General features: G+C 41.3%; 1 protein-coding gene across 1 annotated transcript; it reads left to right on the forward strand.

The window, feature by feature from the left end:
- Positions 1 to 66: 66 nt before the first annotated feature.
- On the forward strand, positions 67 to 13,959 carry Gmfb (glia maturation factor beta). Its single transcript, XM_034497415.2, is given in 8 exon segments — positions 67 to 205; positions 4,832 to 4,928; positions 6,129 to 6,178; positions 6,699 to 6,748; positions 7,350 to 7,432; positions 7,984 to 8,057; positions 10,292 to 10,357; positions 10,359 to 13,959. Coding segments are annotated over 8 exon segments (465 nt in total). The 5' UTR covers positions 67 to 202; the 3' UTR covers positions 10,401 to 13,959.
- Positions 13,960 to 17,375: the final 3,416 nt, after the last annotated feature.

Genomic DNA, 17,375 nt, shown 5'->3' on the forward strand with positions numbered 1-17,375 from the left:
AGCGCCCGCGTCCGCATTTCGCTGGATTTTGGGCCTCGCCTTCCGCCGTCCGCCGTCACGTGCGGGCCACGGCGGCCGCGTAGTTAGGTGGGGGAGCCTGAGCTGTGCGCCAGCCGAAGCAGGAAGGGAGGTGGCTGCCGAGCCATTCTTAAAGGGGCCCAAGAGATCACTCGGCAACGGACCTCTGACGACCGGAAGGAAAATGGTAAGTGGCGGTGCAGGGTGGCACCGCGGGGCTCGCCGTCCATTCACGACTTCCAGCGGCGGCCCGGAAGATCCCCACGCTGCGGGCGGACGGTTGGAACGTGGCCTCCGCGTGTACCGGGGTCTGGCCCTTGTGGTCCCCGCGACGGAACGGGCTGGGCCTGAGGGGCGGCGTTGGTGGCGAGTGCCTGGGTTCTGATTGCATTCCGGCCTCGCCCAGGTTTCTTTCTACCCGCGCCCCCTTGTTTCCGTCTGCATAGCTCCTGATACCCACATTCTTCCAGTCCAGACCGTTGGAACCCATGTGACCCAAGGTTCTATGTTTTTTGCCTTTAAGCCACTGTCAGAGACTTAGTTTTGCTGCGTCTGGGGCCGTGGTTCCTGTTGTGCTGGACCCTAAGCATAAAAATAAAGTGGAGAATTAAGTCAGTTGCTATCAAGGACCTTCTGGATCCTTCCAAAAGTGGTTTTTGTTTTGTTTTGTTTTTAAGTACGATCAAGTACCATGGAAACAACCACAGGAAGACACTGTTGTTACCTATAACTCCTCTCTTGGGGACCACTTCCGTCTAGCAGATCTTACCGTGGTCATTGAACCCAGTGAACTCGTGGCTTTTCGTCATTGTGACCTTTCAGCTACATTCCAGGGTGTTGGCACTCCGGGTGTTTGAGGCATCTCTTTCCTTATTCCTCCCCCTTGGCTACTGGGATTCAGAACTCCTGGCTTTCCTCCTATTTCTGCTGATGCATCTGTTCCCCTTGGATTCCTTTCTCCATTCCCTGGACTGTGCCCATGAGAGCCCTAGGCTCCGTTCGGAGGCTTCATTTTCTATTGTTTTTCTCTTTGCTGAACTGGCTTTAGTTACCACCTACATTGAGTTGACTTGTGAGTTCCTATCTCTGACCTTAACTGAGATCCAACCAGCAGTTACATTCCACTTTTTGGTTAATATACGTAGAAAGCATTTCATCACACAGACGCCACAGAGGCTCCGCAGTTTGTCCAAAAAGAACTTATATTTTTCTCCACACATCATCATTCAGCCAGAATTCTGCAACTTTGCTAAAGGTGTTTGTGTCCCTTACACAAGCCAGAAGTCTAGAAGTTATCTTTGTAAGCCTTTATTTTCTTCATATCAAATCTAGCCCAATTCTTATGTAGTGGCTCTAGAGGTCAGCATCTCTGGGTTGCTTCCTGGGTCCACTACCTGTATGACTTAAGATTTGGGGGAAGATGCTTCTAGCTGAAGTCTTAAATGTCCTGCCAAATGTGGATGGTGTTGGTGTAGGTGTGATGGTGTGGGTGGTGTTGGTGTAGGTGTGATGGTGTGGATGGTGTTGGTGAAGGTGTGATGGTGTGGATGGTATAGGTGTGATTATGATGTGGTTGGTGTAGGTGTGATGATGGTGTGGATGGTGTTGGTGTAGGTGTGATGATGGTATGGATGGTATTGGTGTAGGTGTGATGATGGTGTGGATGGTGTTGGTGTAGGTGTGATGGTGTTGGTGTAGGTGTGATGATGGTGTGGATGGTGTTGGTGTAAGTGTGATGGTGTGGGTGTGATGGTGTTGGTGTAGGTGTGATGGTGTGGATGTGATGGTGTGGGTGTGATGATGGTGTGGATGGTGTTGGTGTAGGTGTAATGATGGTGTGGATGGTGTTGGTGTAGGTGTAATGGTGTGGATGTGATGGTGTGGGTGTGATGATGGTGTGGATGGTGTTGGTGTAGGTGTGATGGTTTGGAGCATGAAGCAGGAGTCAGCCTCATGCTGTATACTTGGTAACTCACTGATGTTACTCACTTCTTTTATGCTGATCTTTAACCTCTCAGCCACTTGTCACCTCTGAAATAGTCTTGCTGGTAACTAGGGCTGCTGTGCTCTTCCTGGCTCTCTGCTTGCTTACTGAATATCATATAATATGATCTTATCAAAATTCAAATATGGTCATGTTTGCCTTCCCTGCAATACTTAAAACATGTTGATAGCTTATGTTTGCCCATGGGATAGAAATCTGCGTACCTAACTAGGCCCTTCCCTGCTCTTGGACCCAGGCTCTTGTCGTGGGTGTGTTGTTTCATGACTTTGGCTGCTGTGTTTGCCGTGATCACTTTAGATAGCTTTTGCTGTCACCATGTTCTTCACTTCTAAGTCCTCAGAGCATCTGTGGCTCTCTTCTTTAGCCTTTATCACAGGTGTCAACTTACAGTTTTTTGTCTGGTCTTTTATGTAGGTCTCTTCTGTATTAGATGATAGTGTAAGCTAGCACTTAGCATAGTGTTGGTGCTCATTAACTGTTCATTATTGAGTACACTAATAAATGAATGTTTAAGCTCAACCATCTTTAACATTTGCCACCTAGAATTGTTTTTATAGCTTTTGAACTCATTCTTAAATGCTTTCAAGTGTAAATAAATGTGAATTATCCAAGCCTGAGTTCATTCTCTTCTCCCCTACCACACTCTGGCCCTGACTTTTTAGAAGAGACAATTGATCCTCCTGCCTCAGCCTCTAAATGCTGAAATTACAGACATGTGCCACCACTCCTGGTTTCTGAGTCCTTGTAGGAAGATAGTTTTGCCTTTCTTGTAGCATTGGGAAGGAAGAAGACACAAACTGAATTATACACATGAAATCAATGCATGTTTTCATCTTTTCCACAATGCTTGTGGTCACATGAGGCTTGTGCCTTCCAAACAGAGCTCCACACTGAACATAGGGCCTAGGGTTTCTGACCCTAGGATGTCAAACTTATATTTGTAGCTTTGATTATCAGAGCTGAAAGGTAAGACTCAGTTATCAAATAGGTTTTGTCTTAAATAAAAATCTTAAGTCTTTATTAGTTTCCTTCTATCTTTGGTCTAAGAAGATAAATCTGTGTTTTAGGCAGTTTCCTATGATTTAGCGTCTCTCTAAAGTAAAGTTTTCTATCGGCTGGGGCGAATGCCTTGATTGTATAATAACACATTCTGTACTTGTCACATCTTACTGATTAGCAGGGTTCAGAATCCTCAAGGCAGTGAAAATGCCCTCTTTAATCCCACAGGAGTTGAGCACCTAGGCTTCCATTGCATCTTTTTATTTTTAAACTTAATATTGGAAACCTTAATACTTTGAGGTTCTGATGAGAAGAGTCCAGATTTTCTTGAAGGAGACAGGAAACTTATATATGAAAAATCCAAGATGAATTTTTTTTGCAACTTGACAAAACCAACTGTAAAACGTATAGAACAGTGAGGGGATCTGAACACAAATTAGGTGTTAGAGACTAGAATTCTGGTAGAGTTTTTGAAGTAGAACAGTTTCATTATGTTTATTTTATTTATTTTTGTGACACATGCTGTCTTACACAGTGCAGTATTTCTAGGTGAATCACTTTGTAGCCTTTGAGTAAGGGTAAGAGTTCGTTGGGGTACTGTTGATGTGCTGTGGGTGATGAAATGCAGATGGTCCTGAGCGACCTGAGCTGAGTGAGTGACATAGAGGAGTCACTGTTTTGGAAGGTTGGTGGTTTTTTTGTTTGTTTGTTTTGTTTTTTGTTTTTTTGTTTTTTTAATTAATTTTATTATTATTATTATTTTTGGAGACAATATCTGTAGACCCAGGTGATCTCAAACTCTTTCTGCCTCTTCCTCTCAAAAGCTGTGATTAAAGGTGTGCACCTTCATGCCTGCTTTGATTTCGAAGTTTTATCTACTAAAAATATCATAGCATGGCATGATGGTACACACGTTCAATTTAGGCTACTGGGGAGGCTAAAGTAAAGAAGATCACAAGTTTGAGCCCGCTTGAGTAATAACAAAAACCCTCTGTCAAAAACCAGGCGTTGAGGGCTGGGGCGGTGGGTAAGTATATAAGATACTGCTGTACAAACACAAGGGCCTGGCCGCTACATTAGTTCTTCTGCTTTTACGTTTGCAAATCTTTATTTGCTTTTGCTTTTTCAAGGAAACAGATTTATTGAGTATACTATGAGAGGCAGTGGGCTGGACAGTAACCAGAGTGTTGCTTGCCTTTTGTGTATTCTTGATTTTTTTTTTTTTTTTTTTTTTTTTAATTTCTTTGAGTAGGGTCTCTCTATATAACTCTGTCTGTTCTGGAACTCACTCTGTAGACCAGGCTGGCCTCAAACTCACAGAGATCCTCCTGCCCCTGCCTCCCAGTACTGGGATTAAATACTACCATGCCTTACTATTTTTATATATTCTTAATAGCCATTTTTATGTCTTTTGTAGTCAATTAAGATATAAATTGTGACCCACTTTTACTGTTATGGTCATTTTTATTTTCTCTATAATTGTGAAACTCCAAAACAGTAAAATGATTTTGCCTTTCTTGTCACAGTGTGAATACTGTGTTTGCTCATCGGACACCAACGATGGCCCTTGTCTTCTGCATTTCCAGCTTCCTCTCCACTGTTAATGAAATAAATGCTCCTTAAGATGTGCTTGGTTTTTGAAGTACTTCTCAGCCACAGAGAAGGCTAAAGTGAAGCTTGTATTGAGATGAACAGAGAGCTATGAGTAAACTCTGCGGATCCAAGGCTGGGGGATTTGAAAGCTGTTGAACATGCGTGAATATTGAATGTATGGCATTTTAAGTGTATGTATTCCCCTCTCTTTTGTAGAGTGAGTCTTTGGTGGTTTGTGATGTTGCTGAAGATTTAGTGGAAAAGCTGAGAAAGTTTCGTTTTCGAAAAGAAACCCACAATGCTGCTATTATAAGTAAGCTGAAGTTGCCTCAAAACTATATGGTGCCAGTTTGTTTTCCCTTAAAGCTCCTTTGAATGTGCCAAGAGTAATGGTGCCTCCGCCTGCTGCATTTGCCACCGTTACCTCTGCAAGTTAAGAAACTGCTCGTGCTGTTGCCATAGATAATCCTGGGTTAGCTGCCTCCTCAGCTCTGGAACAACCAATTGTCTTAGTCACTTGAGGAGTGAGGGTTCCCATTTGTAGTGACCTTGAATCTTTGTCTTTCCCAGGGGGCTAACAGTAGTCCAGACCAAACATTTGCCCACACCTAAATGGTATATCAGCATTGGGCCTTATTCCAATTCTACACTAAACTTAGTTTTGTGGAGAGCTTTACTTGGTTTTGTAGGAAATACTTTGTGGGCAGTTATTTGGAAAGAAGGCCGAGGCAGTGAAGACATAAAGACTATAGGCTGCTTAACAGAGATGTGTCAGGCAGGTGTGAATTAAACCAGGTGTGGTGCCTTAAGAAGTTTGTGTCTGTTGCAACTAAATGCTATCATGTGATCATTTGATTCTTAATAGGGAAAATGTGGAATAGTGGTGCTTACCACCAAAGATGAGGCCTTTTGAAGTCACATTGTGTGTCTATAGGATTTAATGTGAATTTAGTGCAAACTCAAACATGGTTGAATCATTAGACAGGTAGAAAAGAATAAAGGCATAGTTGACCTTTATTTTCATGTAGATTTGGGTTTGGTTTATGTCACTTATATTTGAGTATCTTTGAATAGAGGTGGAATTGGTAATCACTTTCTCAGAATAATGACTATATGCCATGAAACTGTAATGTTGGAGAAGCTGGAGGTCTTGGGATTCTCTTGACCCCTGGTGAGCATTTCTTCTGCAGTTCTAAGCATGTTGCACAAAGCCCAATCTCAGAGTTATCCTTCCAAGTCTCTTTTTACTTAGAAAGTTGCATTTGAGTTAGAAAGTTCTCCATACTTGTAGTTCAAGTGAGGAGATGATAAGAGTCTAAATAATAAATAGGCAAGTTACATACTGGGAATTATATCCAGAAATATAAAGGCGAATACTAAATGTGCTTTATGCTGTTTCTTGGTGCTTTAGTTTCAGGTGTTCCCTTCCCTCCGCCTAGACTAGAGCTACACTGGGTTGGGTCATCAAGGTCACATAAAATCACACTTTACTTATACTGTATTTTCATTGTAGTGAAGATTGACAAGGATAAACGCCTGGTGGTGCTGGATGAAGAACTTGAGGTTTGTTCAATGAGCTAAATACAATTTTTATAGTTAAGCAATTATTGTTGTCCACACAATGCTATGTTAGTTACAAGTACTAAAACAAGTTCTGGACCTTCTTAAATGCGTACTAATTATGCATGAAAAGCATGAGCTAATTATTGGTTCCACATTGTCTTGCTGATTTAACTGCCTTCCTTAAAGCATTAATGAGATCCAGTGTGGCACGCAGGGGTTAGAGCACTAGCAAAGCTGAGTCAGCTCCATACTTGCGAGCAGTACACAGAGTGGAATAAGACGAGCCGGCCACTTGAGCAGAACTGGAGTGGAATTAATAGTGCTCTCTGAGGTTTTCCTTATGTCACTCCGTATCTCGTGACACTTGGAACATGAGCATGGAAGGAACACGATCCTTCATATCCATATGTTGTTGAAAATAGAAGTAACGTGATAATGAACTCATAGCTCTCAGCAGAGTAGGTGTGCAGTGGACCTTGGGTAAGGACATGTTTCAAAGTTGATTTTTCTCTGGTGCCAGGGCGTCTCTCCAGATGAACTTAAAGATGAGCTACCTGAGCGGCAACCTCGATATCCTTTCTAAGTGGTTTGGAGATTTTCATTAGTCATCAGGATTTTATGTATGAACCCATTTGTTAAGCTTTCAAAAGATATATTTTATATGGCATGAAAACAGAATTCGGGGACTGTTTGCGAGAAGGAAGGGAACAGTGAAGGGAGTGTGGAAGGACGAATATGAGCAAAGTATTGAGTGTATGTATGAGACCCATTACTTCATTATGCCTACTAAGAAGCTAATAAAAGAATAAAAACATACCTTAAAAGTAGTCCTTCCTCATCTTGACCACAACCAAATTAAAACATGTATGCATGTATTAGACAAAAAATATGAAAGTTGATGTCCCGATTGGATTTAAAAGAAAATTGTCTTCATTCTAATAATGTGCATACAGTAAACATTGAGAAAGAAAAAAGTCCATACTATATCTGTACTTTTAACAAGTTTCTTCTTGAGAGGTTGCATGATTTTATAATTTGCTTTTGGGGCCTGTTTTGTAGAATTGTATCAGAAGCATGGTCTTATGAGTGACACATTCACTCAGTCCAGTCCAGGTTCTGATGACTGCCTGCCTTAGAGCAGTGCCTTTAGTTTCTTTAACTTGAGAAAAACCTTCATTGTGTATAGTTATAAATACCAGCATGATGATGGCAGAGTCTCTTACCCTCTGTGCTTTATTTTCTCCAGTCCTGTTGGTAAGTTAATTTCTTTAATAATTTGTACTTGGGTTTAATCCAATTGAATCATCTTTTTCTAGACAAATTTTTGCTGTTTATAAAGATGAAATTGTTGAATAACCTAAATTGAAGTCAGTTTATGTGTGTTCTCGGAGAGCAGGTACAGTAAAGCATTGTCTCTTGAAATGTATTTACTGTGGCTGGTTAATTCCTAGAAGTGTAATTGTTGAGTTAAATCTTATATTTTAATGATTCTGAAACACAATGTCATTTCATCTTTTTGAATCAGAAGTATATATTTTAATCTTGTTGAAGCATGTGGTCTTTGTGTGACCATGGTAATATGCTTGTGTTTATCTTTTTAAACATAGTTACCAGTGATATGCCTGTAATTTTGAAGATGGTCCCTGTACTATTAAAGTTAAATTAATACTGAAGAAAGTTTTTAAGTGTTTGTAAAGACTCTGAAAACAAGAATCACAGAGACGCAGGACAATTTTTGATGATCTGATAGATGATTGTGAGCTAACAGTAATGGAAAGGACCCTGTCTGTGCTGGTGTCTTCCAGGATGCAAACCTGAGCAGCAGATGATGTATGCTGGGAGTAAGAACAAGCTAGTCCAGACCGCCGAGCTAACCAAGGTATGTCTCCATGGGACATGCTTAGTGATGCTTTCCTTCAGAGTACAACGTGAGGGCTAAGCAGCCTCATACAGAGGGGTTTTCCTGCAGCTGAAGCCGTGTAGACTAATACAGTACATTAGTAAAGCTTTGTATTAGTAGGAAAGAAAACAATAGTTTTCTTTGAACAATCTTTGAACCAACGTGTTTTTTTAAACAGTTTAATTAGGGAAAAAAAAAGAACTTATCAAAATGTGAGCAGCTTCAGAAAAGCCACTGTAACCATGCACAGTGTCAAGTGCCCATAAACCCAGCACTGGAGAAGCTGAGGCAGGAGGATCATGAGTTCAAGGCCACTCTGGGCCACATAATGAGATTATCTTCAAAGGAAAAAAAAGGTCATGGTAACTGCTAAGCCTATTAGGTCCTTTATGTTGTCTGCACTCTAACATACTAGACCTTACATTACAATTTACACATTACTTTTATAACTTCTGTAATCTCATTCTGTACAAATGTTGAAGTTGATAGCCATATTTCTGAAACTAACAGATTCAGGGTGTTGTGAGATGACTCACTGGGTATTGAGACTTACCACCAAGCTTCACACTCTTAAGTTGTGATCCCTAAGAAACACATGGTGGAAGCAGAGGACTAACTCCTGCAAGTTGTTCTCTCTCTCACACACACACACACACACACATACAGAGAGAGAGAGAGAGAGGGGGGGGGGGAGGGAGGGAGGGAGAGAGAGAGAGAGAGAGAGAGAGAGAGAGAGAGAGAGAGAGAGAGAGAAGAGAAATTATAAAGTGAAAATAAAGAAAAACAGGTTCAGGAGAGAATGTGCTTAGGGCCGTCTGTTAGGTAGAACTAAGGTTCAGATGTTCACTTGGCTCCAGGTCCCAGCTGTTTGCTGTAATACCTCATCTCTCTCTAGTCCTTGTGCTTTCTGGCCTGTGAATTCAGACTCCTGCTGGAGAACTGTAACTGTGGACTGTAGTGTGTGGTTTTATCAAATTCGTCAACAGCTGGTGTTAACATCTGATACTTAGACTGTAGAAGATTGACCTCATGTTTCTCCAGGTCCTAGCTAGGTTGAGTTTAGATTTGTGTGCTTGGCTGTGTTTATAATGGGCAGGATTTACAGAATTGCTCTTTAACATGTATGTGCTAGTTTAAAATTTGTGATTTTACAAGAGCCTAGGTTTTATTTCATCTAGATTGCTACATTTTGATAACTTAAATATTTAGCACCTAAAAGAAGTGTAATACTGTCAAAAGACACATCAAATTTCCATAGATTAAGGCATGACCAAGATGAAGGAAACAGAATGTGGATTTGTTGTTGTTTTATTTTCTGAGACAGGGTTTTTCTGTGTATCCCCGGTTATCCTGGAATGCTCTGTAGACTAGGCTGGCTTTGAACTCAGAGGTCCTCTGTAGGTCTTTCTGTCTGCCTCACCGCTGGGATGCCGCTCAGGGAAGGCAGAATGCAGTCCAAGATAGGGGTCTCAGTCTGTTTTTCCCCTGGTTAGAAACAGCAAGGGCTGGGACAGATGCTGTGGTTCTCAGTCTCCTGTGCACCCAGACACCACTGGGAACCTCAAGGAGTTGAGCACAGTGGTCCGAGGCCTACATTTCCCCTATGTGCTGAAGGGGAAGGGATGGCTGAGCCCAGGACTGGGGTGGAATCTGGTTTGGTTCTGAGTGAGTGCCAAAACTACTGAGATGCTGAAAGTAAGAAAAGCTTCTCCAGGAGATTTAGGCAATGCTCTTTACAACTATGCTTTATTTTTAGGGCAGATATGAATGCATACATGTTATTCAGAGTGAACCAGGGATTAAATATCTTTTGCAGGAAGGGATAGTCAGGAAGGGAAGCTCACTGGCTGAACACATGGGGCCTATCTAGATACCTCATTAGCATGGAGACCTCTAAGTTTTTATGCTACCTGACTGGTTGTCATGGTCCTCTCAATAGGTTGTCAAAGGCTATATGTTCCAGGACAGGTAGAGCCTGGCCGGGAGCTGGTTCCAACACTTGCCATTCTCAATTATGAAGTTAACCAGGGAGTTTTGAACCTGCTTCAACCTTACCAGTTCTTCTCTCTGTCTGGTGGTATGGTCTGCTTGCTCCGCTGTCCTTTCTCTCCACCCCCAAGCCCGCCAGTCATAATGTGACTCAGTGCAATGTATTGATTTTTTTTTCTGAGTGATGGAATGACTTCAGTTTGTTTGTTCTTTCTTTCCTTAAGGTATTTGAAATAAGAAACACTGAAGACCTAACTGAAGAATGGTTACGTGAGAAACTTGGATTTTTCCACTAATGTGAACTTCTGTGTTTCTAAAGTATTTATGTATTAACCTGACCATACTGGAACCAGACATAAATAGTTATTTATGCCTAAAAATGCACTGTTACTTACAGTTTGTTTCCTGCAGTAAAGAAAAATTCTTCATTTGTGCAGTTTGAACAAAGGGGAAATCATCTTCATAGTAATGAAACTTTGTGAAGTATTTCCTTGTATCTGTCATTGTTAGGTGGATTACTTTTCTCCAGGGATGGTTTGCACCCTTGTGACTAATTTCTATAATTTATGATTCAGAATTTGTTACTGTTTGCAGACACTATAGGAAGGTGGGTATTAGACTGTGGTAGACAACAGTTCCTCCTCTGACCACTCCTGGGTACTGGCAGTTTATAAGTGCAGAGCGTTTTATCACCTGTCCCGTCATTGAGGTTCATTTGGGGGTGAAGCATAAGTGACTGATTCTGAGCCATGAGTAGTGGGACCTCTGTTGCACTCTCCATCACTTTTCCTCCTCTCTTGGGTTCCTGTATCTTTTCAATCAAGTGTAGAATCTTCATCAATCATTCCTCCTTAAGGTCTGGAAGGTCAGTTTTATGGTAGAGTTGGGATTATTAGGTTTTCTTCTTATGGAGAATAGCATCCTAGTCTTAGAAACCAGGGAGCTATAGAATCAAGGGCTTTGTTCTTGGTTATGTCACTGGTAGGGGGCTTAGACTGTGGCTTAGTAACACTACAGAGCACCTCCTAAGTCTCGTGAGCACTGTCCTGAGTATGTTAACACTGTGCCTTTGATTTGTCAGCTTTAACATTAGCTTACGACTTCTACACTGCCACTATTCTAGATTTGGTGAAATTAATACTTTTTTAAAGGGTTCAAATAAAACAATTTTTTATTATGTATAATTGAAGTTTGTAATAAAACCAACTTGTTATTTTTAAAATTCCAACTATCTGCCCAGAGTTGTGATGGTAGGTAAGAGTTATAATTTGGGGTATACTTCCTATTAGTTTTGTGCTACATGTAAGCATTATTTAAACATTGGCCATAATTAATAATAACACATCAATAGATGTCATACCTTTTATCCTAAATGTCAGAAGAAATTCTAATATGGACTAAGCCAGTCATGGTTTGATGACACCATCATCAGGAAGTAAGATTCCTAATCTACTTGGATTTATTATATTTAAGAAAAAATGTAAGAAGTACTGAATAGTAATTTGAGTTAAAGAGAAAAGTAGAGAGACTGTAGAGGCTGACCAAATTCTTATATTAAGAAGGTAGTGATTTTGATCTGGGCAGTGATGGCACATACATTTCATCCTTGCTCTAGGGAGGCAGAGATAGCCAGATCTCTGAGTTCGAGGCCAGCCTGGTCTGCAGAAGCAAGTTCCAGGATAGTCAGGGCTATACAGAGAAACCCTGTCTTGAACACCTGCTCTCCTAAAAAGAAAAACTAGCAAAAGTATATTTATGTTGGCATGTGTTCCTTGCATAGTATTTGTCTGGTTTAAGGCTTTGTGCCAGCTTTATTGGAACTTTCACAGTGGAGAGTGTGTTGTAGTTCCAACTGTGTGCTCACTAGCCTGTATGTCAGGAAGCAACTGCAAGTGTTAGAGGAGGTGTTCGTGTTGGTTCTTGAATGGAAAAGTCCAGAGAGCAAGAAAACTTCACCCAAGAAGTTTAAGAGTTCATTATACAGGTATTTTGATATGAGGTAGAGAATAACTTGCTTATAATTCTACAGAAATGCAAATGAGATCAAAATAGAGAGTGACTTTAATGTTTTTGAATGATGCAGATAAGGATTTGTTTCACCTGGTTATATAAGTATGCTTTCAAAAGTAGTTCTACAAGTGTACATTTTAAGTTCAGCTCTTTATTTTGGCTTGCACATTTAAGTCAGTGTTTGAAATTTCTGAGTCTTTCATCAGATCGATGGCCCTGACCTGCCATACACAGGACTCTCAGTCTTTGGGTCTGGCAGCAACATGGATGGTGAGGAGCTTTCTGTTTCAAGCCTGTCTAACTTTTACCAGTAGATGGGTCTTTTGTAAGGTAGCACATTGAGTTGGCATCAATAGAACATGGTTATTTTATTTGTCCTTAGATAAGTTTGTAAGTCCTTTGCCCTAAAGTATTCGTGAAATATTTATGTAAGTTTCCCTTTAGCTAAAACTTACCTTCTTTTAAAGTGTTTTTCATCTTCTTTTTCTGCTGTTCCATAAAGAGTATGTCCAGATCTCATAATTCCAGGTCCTTTACACTCCATGTCTTTCAGGAACAACCATTCCCACTCAGCCTTAATCTTAATCTTTCCTTTTTGGAAGCCACTCTTCCCGGGAACCTCTTTTGTTTTTTAAGCAAGCATTGCTTTGGAAATTTTTGTTGTGCATAGCATCTAATGTCAGAACCAACTAGGAATCACAGTGTATATGTCATATGGTTTCGGTAACAACATAAGTGGCATAGAAGAGAAGTATTCTCAGGTTACCGTGCTGAAATTCCAAAAGGTCTGAGTTTTAAACAGTGATTTGTTCTGATAGTGATATAATTATGTTGGGAAAAAAGCTGATTGACTGTTTTGTCTAATTGACTTCTAAACTATGTTTGATTTGTCTAAGAAGTTTATTGGATGCTTAGTGCAGTTAAACATTCTCTCCTGTTAGAGAAACATTCTCTTGTATGAGAGGTGTTGCTAGATTGTTTGTGATTATGAAATAATTTGTAGCAAAAATGTGTGTTAGCATTTTCCCTCCCTTTTTGTCTCCTATTTTCAGGAGCCAAACTTAGCCATAAACTGTATCCTGGTCTGACACTTTCACTCATGGTTTCCAGTTAGAGGAGTTTATTGCCAAATTAAACTTGGCTCTTTTCTCACTTAGGAACTAAAGAAACTGCACATAAGAAATGTTTGGACACTTGTAAAACTCAAGTGACGACATTAATCTGTATGTAAAGTAGTGAGTAGACACTTTCATAAGAATTGAAATGCCAATATTTGGGAAGTAGAGAGTAACTTATATCCTATCAGTTCTGTTGAGTGTTAATCTGGTAGTACTCCATATTAGTTCTGTAGACTGATAATACTGGAATCCATAAAGTTTGAGCCTTTACAACTTATGTGAAGAAATGTTGCAAACATTTCTGGACGAATCTTATTTTGTATTTCTAGAAGAATGTAAATCATCTCCTAGGCCTCCTCATGCTCATGGTTCCAAGCTGAATGTTTCTTGGTAGGCCGTTTGACACTTCAGATCAGTGAATCATATCCTGTAATGTTAAAACAATTATATTACGCTTGTGATAGAAACAGTTTCTTGCTTTTTGGGATATTATTACTTGAATACCACTTGAAATCACTAACATGCCAGGACAAGGCCACTGATTTTGATGGTCCAATGTAATCTCATTCGGGGGCTTGAAACATTGGTGGTTTAGTCTTGTGAATTTTAACAGTTCTCTGTCATTGTTTAAGAAAATGAACAACTGGCACTACTTCTTAAGCTGTGGTTTCAGTCTCTGCTAGTTCATTCCGCATGTTTATTTTGGAGTCTTTTGGTAAGCATGGTGCTTGTACTGGTTTAAATAAAATGCTAACATGAAAGGACTTCTAGTGTTTTATTTTTATTTTATTATTATTATTATTATTTTTTTTTTTTTGAGACAGGATTTCTCTGTGTAGCCCTGGCTGTCCTAGAACTCACTCTGTAGACCAGGCTGACCTTGAACTCAGAAATCTGCCTGCCTCTGCCTCCCAAGTGCTGGGATTAAAGGCGTGCGCCACCACCGCCTAGTGTTTTATTTTTAACCTGCCTTCACTGCCCCTTTGTGGCTACTGATGCCTGCCCGTCGATTTCTGTAAGCCACGTGGCTATTTCACAGTTTACTTTATTTGGGAAAACCAAATAACAACAATAATAAAAAGAGGAATCCTTGGACAACTTGATGAAAAGAGAACACAACAATACCGAACTCTCTAAACTCAGTTCAGTGTGGAAATGATGGGTGTATACGAAATGCGGCTAACGCAGAATGATCCCAGATGATAGATCCAGCCTTGAAAGGGAGAGTTACAAGGTAGGAGGGAGGTCTGTGCCTCTAAGCAGAGGTTACATTATGAGAAATTGCATTATTGTTCTTAACCATGCCTTGAAAACCCATCTTGCTGATTTTTTGGGGCTATACTACAGAGAACATACCACATGTCTATTAGAATGAATAAACGCAAATCTCAGATATGTTAGGGCTTATCGTGTACTACTCGTGATTGAATCTGCTAATGGTCAAATTTTATTTTGGCTATGAAAGGAGTACTTAATGCCTTCCTGTCTGTAAGAGCCTCAAAAGGAAAGCTGGCCAGAGCCAGGAAACATATTTTTCTTATTTCTCAAATATGGTCATTTAGCTACTCAACTGTTTTTAAATTTTTTTTTTTTTTTACCTTCACTTAAAAAAAATAGACTTTTTTAAAAAAAAAAAAATGCTTGATGGTTTCCAGCAAGAAAAAAATATCTGTAAGCCCTCAGGTCCCAGCATGGGCCCACAGTGGTTTACACAAAGGTGTTCCCTGAGTGAACACTGCATCCCAGTGCAGTGAAATTTTGGCTATATCAAGAGCTAGTTAGATGGAAGATCTTGTTACCGAGCTTCATGAAGTCTGTTCCTAACCTGTGCAGGACATCTGTCCTAGTTTGTTCTGTATTGGTGTGCCAGAATCCCTGAGGCTAAGGAATTTATACAAAGTACAGATGATTATTATTTTGTACTTTTGGAAGCTGGGAAATCCAAAATCAAGGTACTGACTCCCAAGAAAGGGCCCACTTGCTGCATCTTAACATGGTAGACGAGCCAAAACCGGCCAGAGTCTATGGCTCAGTGGGAGAGCGCTTGGCCAGCATGCACAGGGTCCTAGGTGCAACTCCTAGCATTGCCAGCCCCTCCACAAGAAGAGCAGATAAAGGAAGGAAGGGCCCAAGCTCTTCTCGGAGTCCTCTGTATGTTGACCATTAGCTCACTCATGAGGGTTTCCCAGAAGCCCACCCCTCCCCCACAGTGGTGCCTGCTGCTTTGGTGTGTATATTTTCAAAACGGGAATTTTAGGGACCCTGTAAAATGACAGCAGCAACTGGGTGTAGCTCTCTGCTTCTCTCCCTTCTAGTGTCTTCCTACCTCCGCCCCACCCTATTCTTGGCCCTCTTCCACCTCCAGTACACACACACTGCTTCCAGCTCCAGCTGGCTGAACCCAAAGGCAGTCATCTCCTATGGCATTTCCTAATAGGTAGCAAATAATGATTTGGGTCAATGATTCTTTTTGAGACAGTTAACTGTGCATGTGAGGATGCTGTTAGGGAGAAAAGAAGCCATATGCAACCCCCAGAGCAGAGGGAATGGCTCCAGCTTGGGCAGCATAGAATAAAGCAGCAGGCAGAATGTCTCAACGTTGTTAAATAAGGAGCCATATTAAAGAGCCACACACTGGGTTATGTCCACTCCAAGAGCCTCCTTTGATCCCGGACCTCTCATCAGTTTCCCCTCTTCCTGAGGCCTGGTTGGTCAGTTTTCCCTGGATCCTCTACATGTCTATTAACGGGAAACCTCGGTCCCTGAACTCAGCATGGGCAGATGTTTGCTTGTGTACAGAAGAGGACAAGACATTTTCTCATTCTCTGTACCCATAGCTTCTCTGGTGACCATCATATTTTGAATTGTGTTTGCTTTTTCAGGTAATAAGGATTCGGTCTATTCTAATGCCAATACTTTTTTTTTTTTTTCTTTAAGACTCCCTCTCTTGTCCTTCCTACCTCTCTTCCTCACCTTCACATCTGCATGGCCTTGAGAAGCCTGTAGTTGGTCAGACATGGCCAGTCCCTCGTGAGCACCCTGCCTTCTCCTTTACTACTAGTTGTCTCTGGTTCCTCTGCAACCAGAGGGGGCCCATGCTGCAATGAGACAAAAAGAGAAACCTTACCAGCTGGATAGAGCAAGCATCTGAAGTGGCCCAGTGTCGTGCCAGTTCTTTCCCCTCTGAGGTATTTGGGTAGTTTGCTGCAGCCCTTCCCTAGTTTTGGCTGCAGGTTCTGTGACTTAGGTTATGGCCTCTCTTGCTAGTGGTCTTGCTTCTAGCTGCCCCTGCCAGCACTGGTGGCCATGCTATCTTTTCCATCCTTGCTTTTCCAGCCTTGGGTTCCATCCAGTCCTACTCACACCCTGTCATAAGTTACCTCTCAGCTCTGCCCCCTGCGTATCTCTCTTACTTATTTTGCCCCATCCCTAACCCAGCATGACCTCCTTCTCCAGCCAGATACTCCTATGGCTTTTCTGTTCTGAACTGAGCCTCTCGGGGGCCGTGCCCACTTGTCTATCCCACCACAGCCATATGTCACCACCCCTTCACATCTTCAGCCATGCATCACCATCCTGTCATGTCTTGATTCTCTGCCTGCCACTTCCTTCCATCTGATGAGATCTTTCCTAAGTTTTATAACTGGGCTGCTTGAGGGCTCTCAGTATGAGAACTTTTTGTTGTTAATTTTAAAACAACTAACTCAGACCCACTTTGATACATTTTTAAATTTTTACTTTTGTTTGTTTGTTTGTTTTGGTTTTTCGAGACAGGGTTTTTCTGTGTAGCCCTGACTGTCCTGGAACTCACTCTGTAGACCAGGCTGGCCTCGAACTCAGAAATCCACCTGCCTTAGCCTCCCAAGTGCTGGGATTAAAGGCGTGCGCCACCACTGCCCGGCTACTTATTTTTCAATACCCCTCTGTATTTTAATTCTCACCGGGAGTACTTGGTATGCCACAGATTGCTGGCTTTAGCCCTGCAATTTCTGGTTGAGTAGGTCTAGAAGGGGACAGGATAGTTTGCATTTCTAACAAATGCCCAGGCAGAGGGCTCACACCAGGATAATCTTGAAAGTTTTAACTTATTCAACAAATGGTGTGCTTGCTTGTGGCTTTATGCCTATCCAAATTTCTTTTCACATTTTTGGTATAAGCTGAATTCAGGCTTGATTTTTCA

Source organism: Arvicanthis niloticus, chromosome 3 (assembly GCF_011762505.2).
Source record: "Arvicanthis niloticus isolate mArvNil1 chromosome 3, mArvNil1.pat.X, whole genome shotgun sequence".
Lineage (NCBI taxonomy): Eukaryota > Metazoa > Chordata > Mammalia > Rodentia > Muridae > Arvicanthis > Arvicanthis niloticus.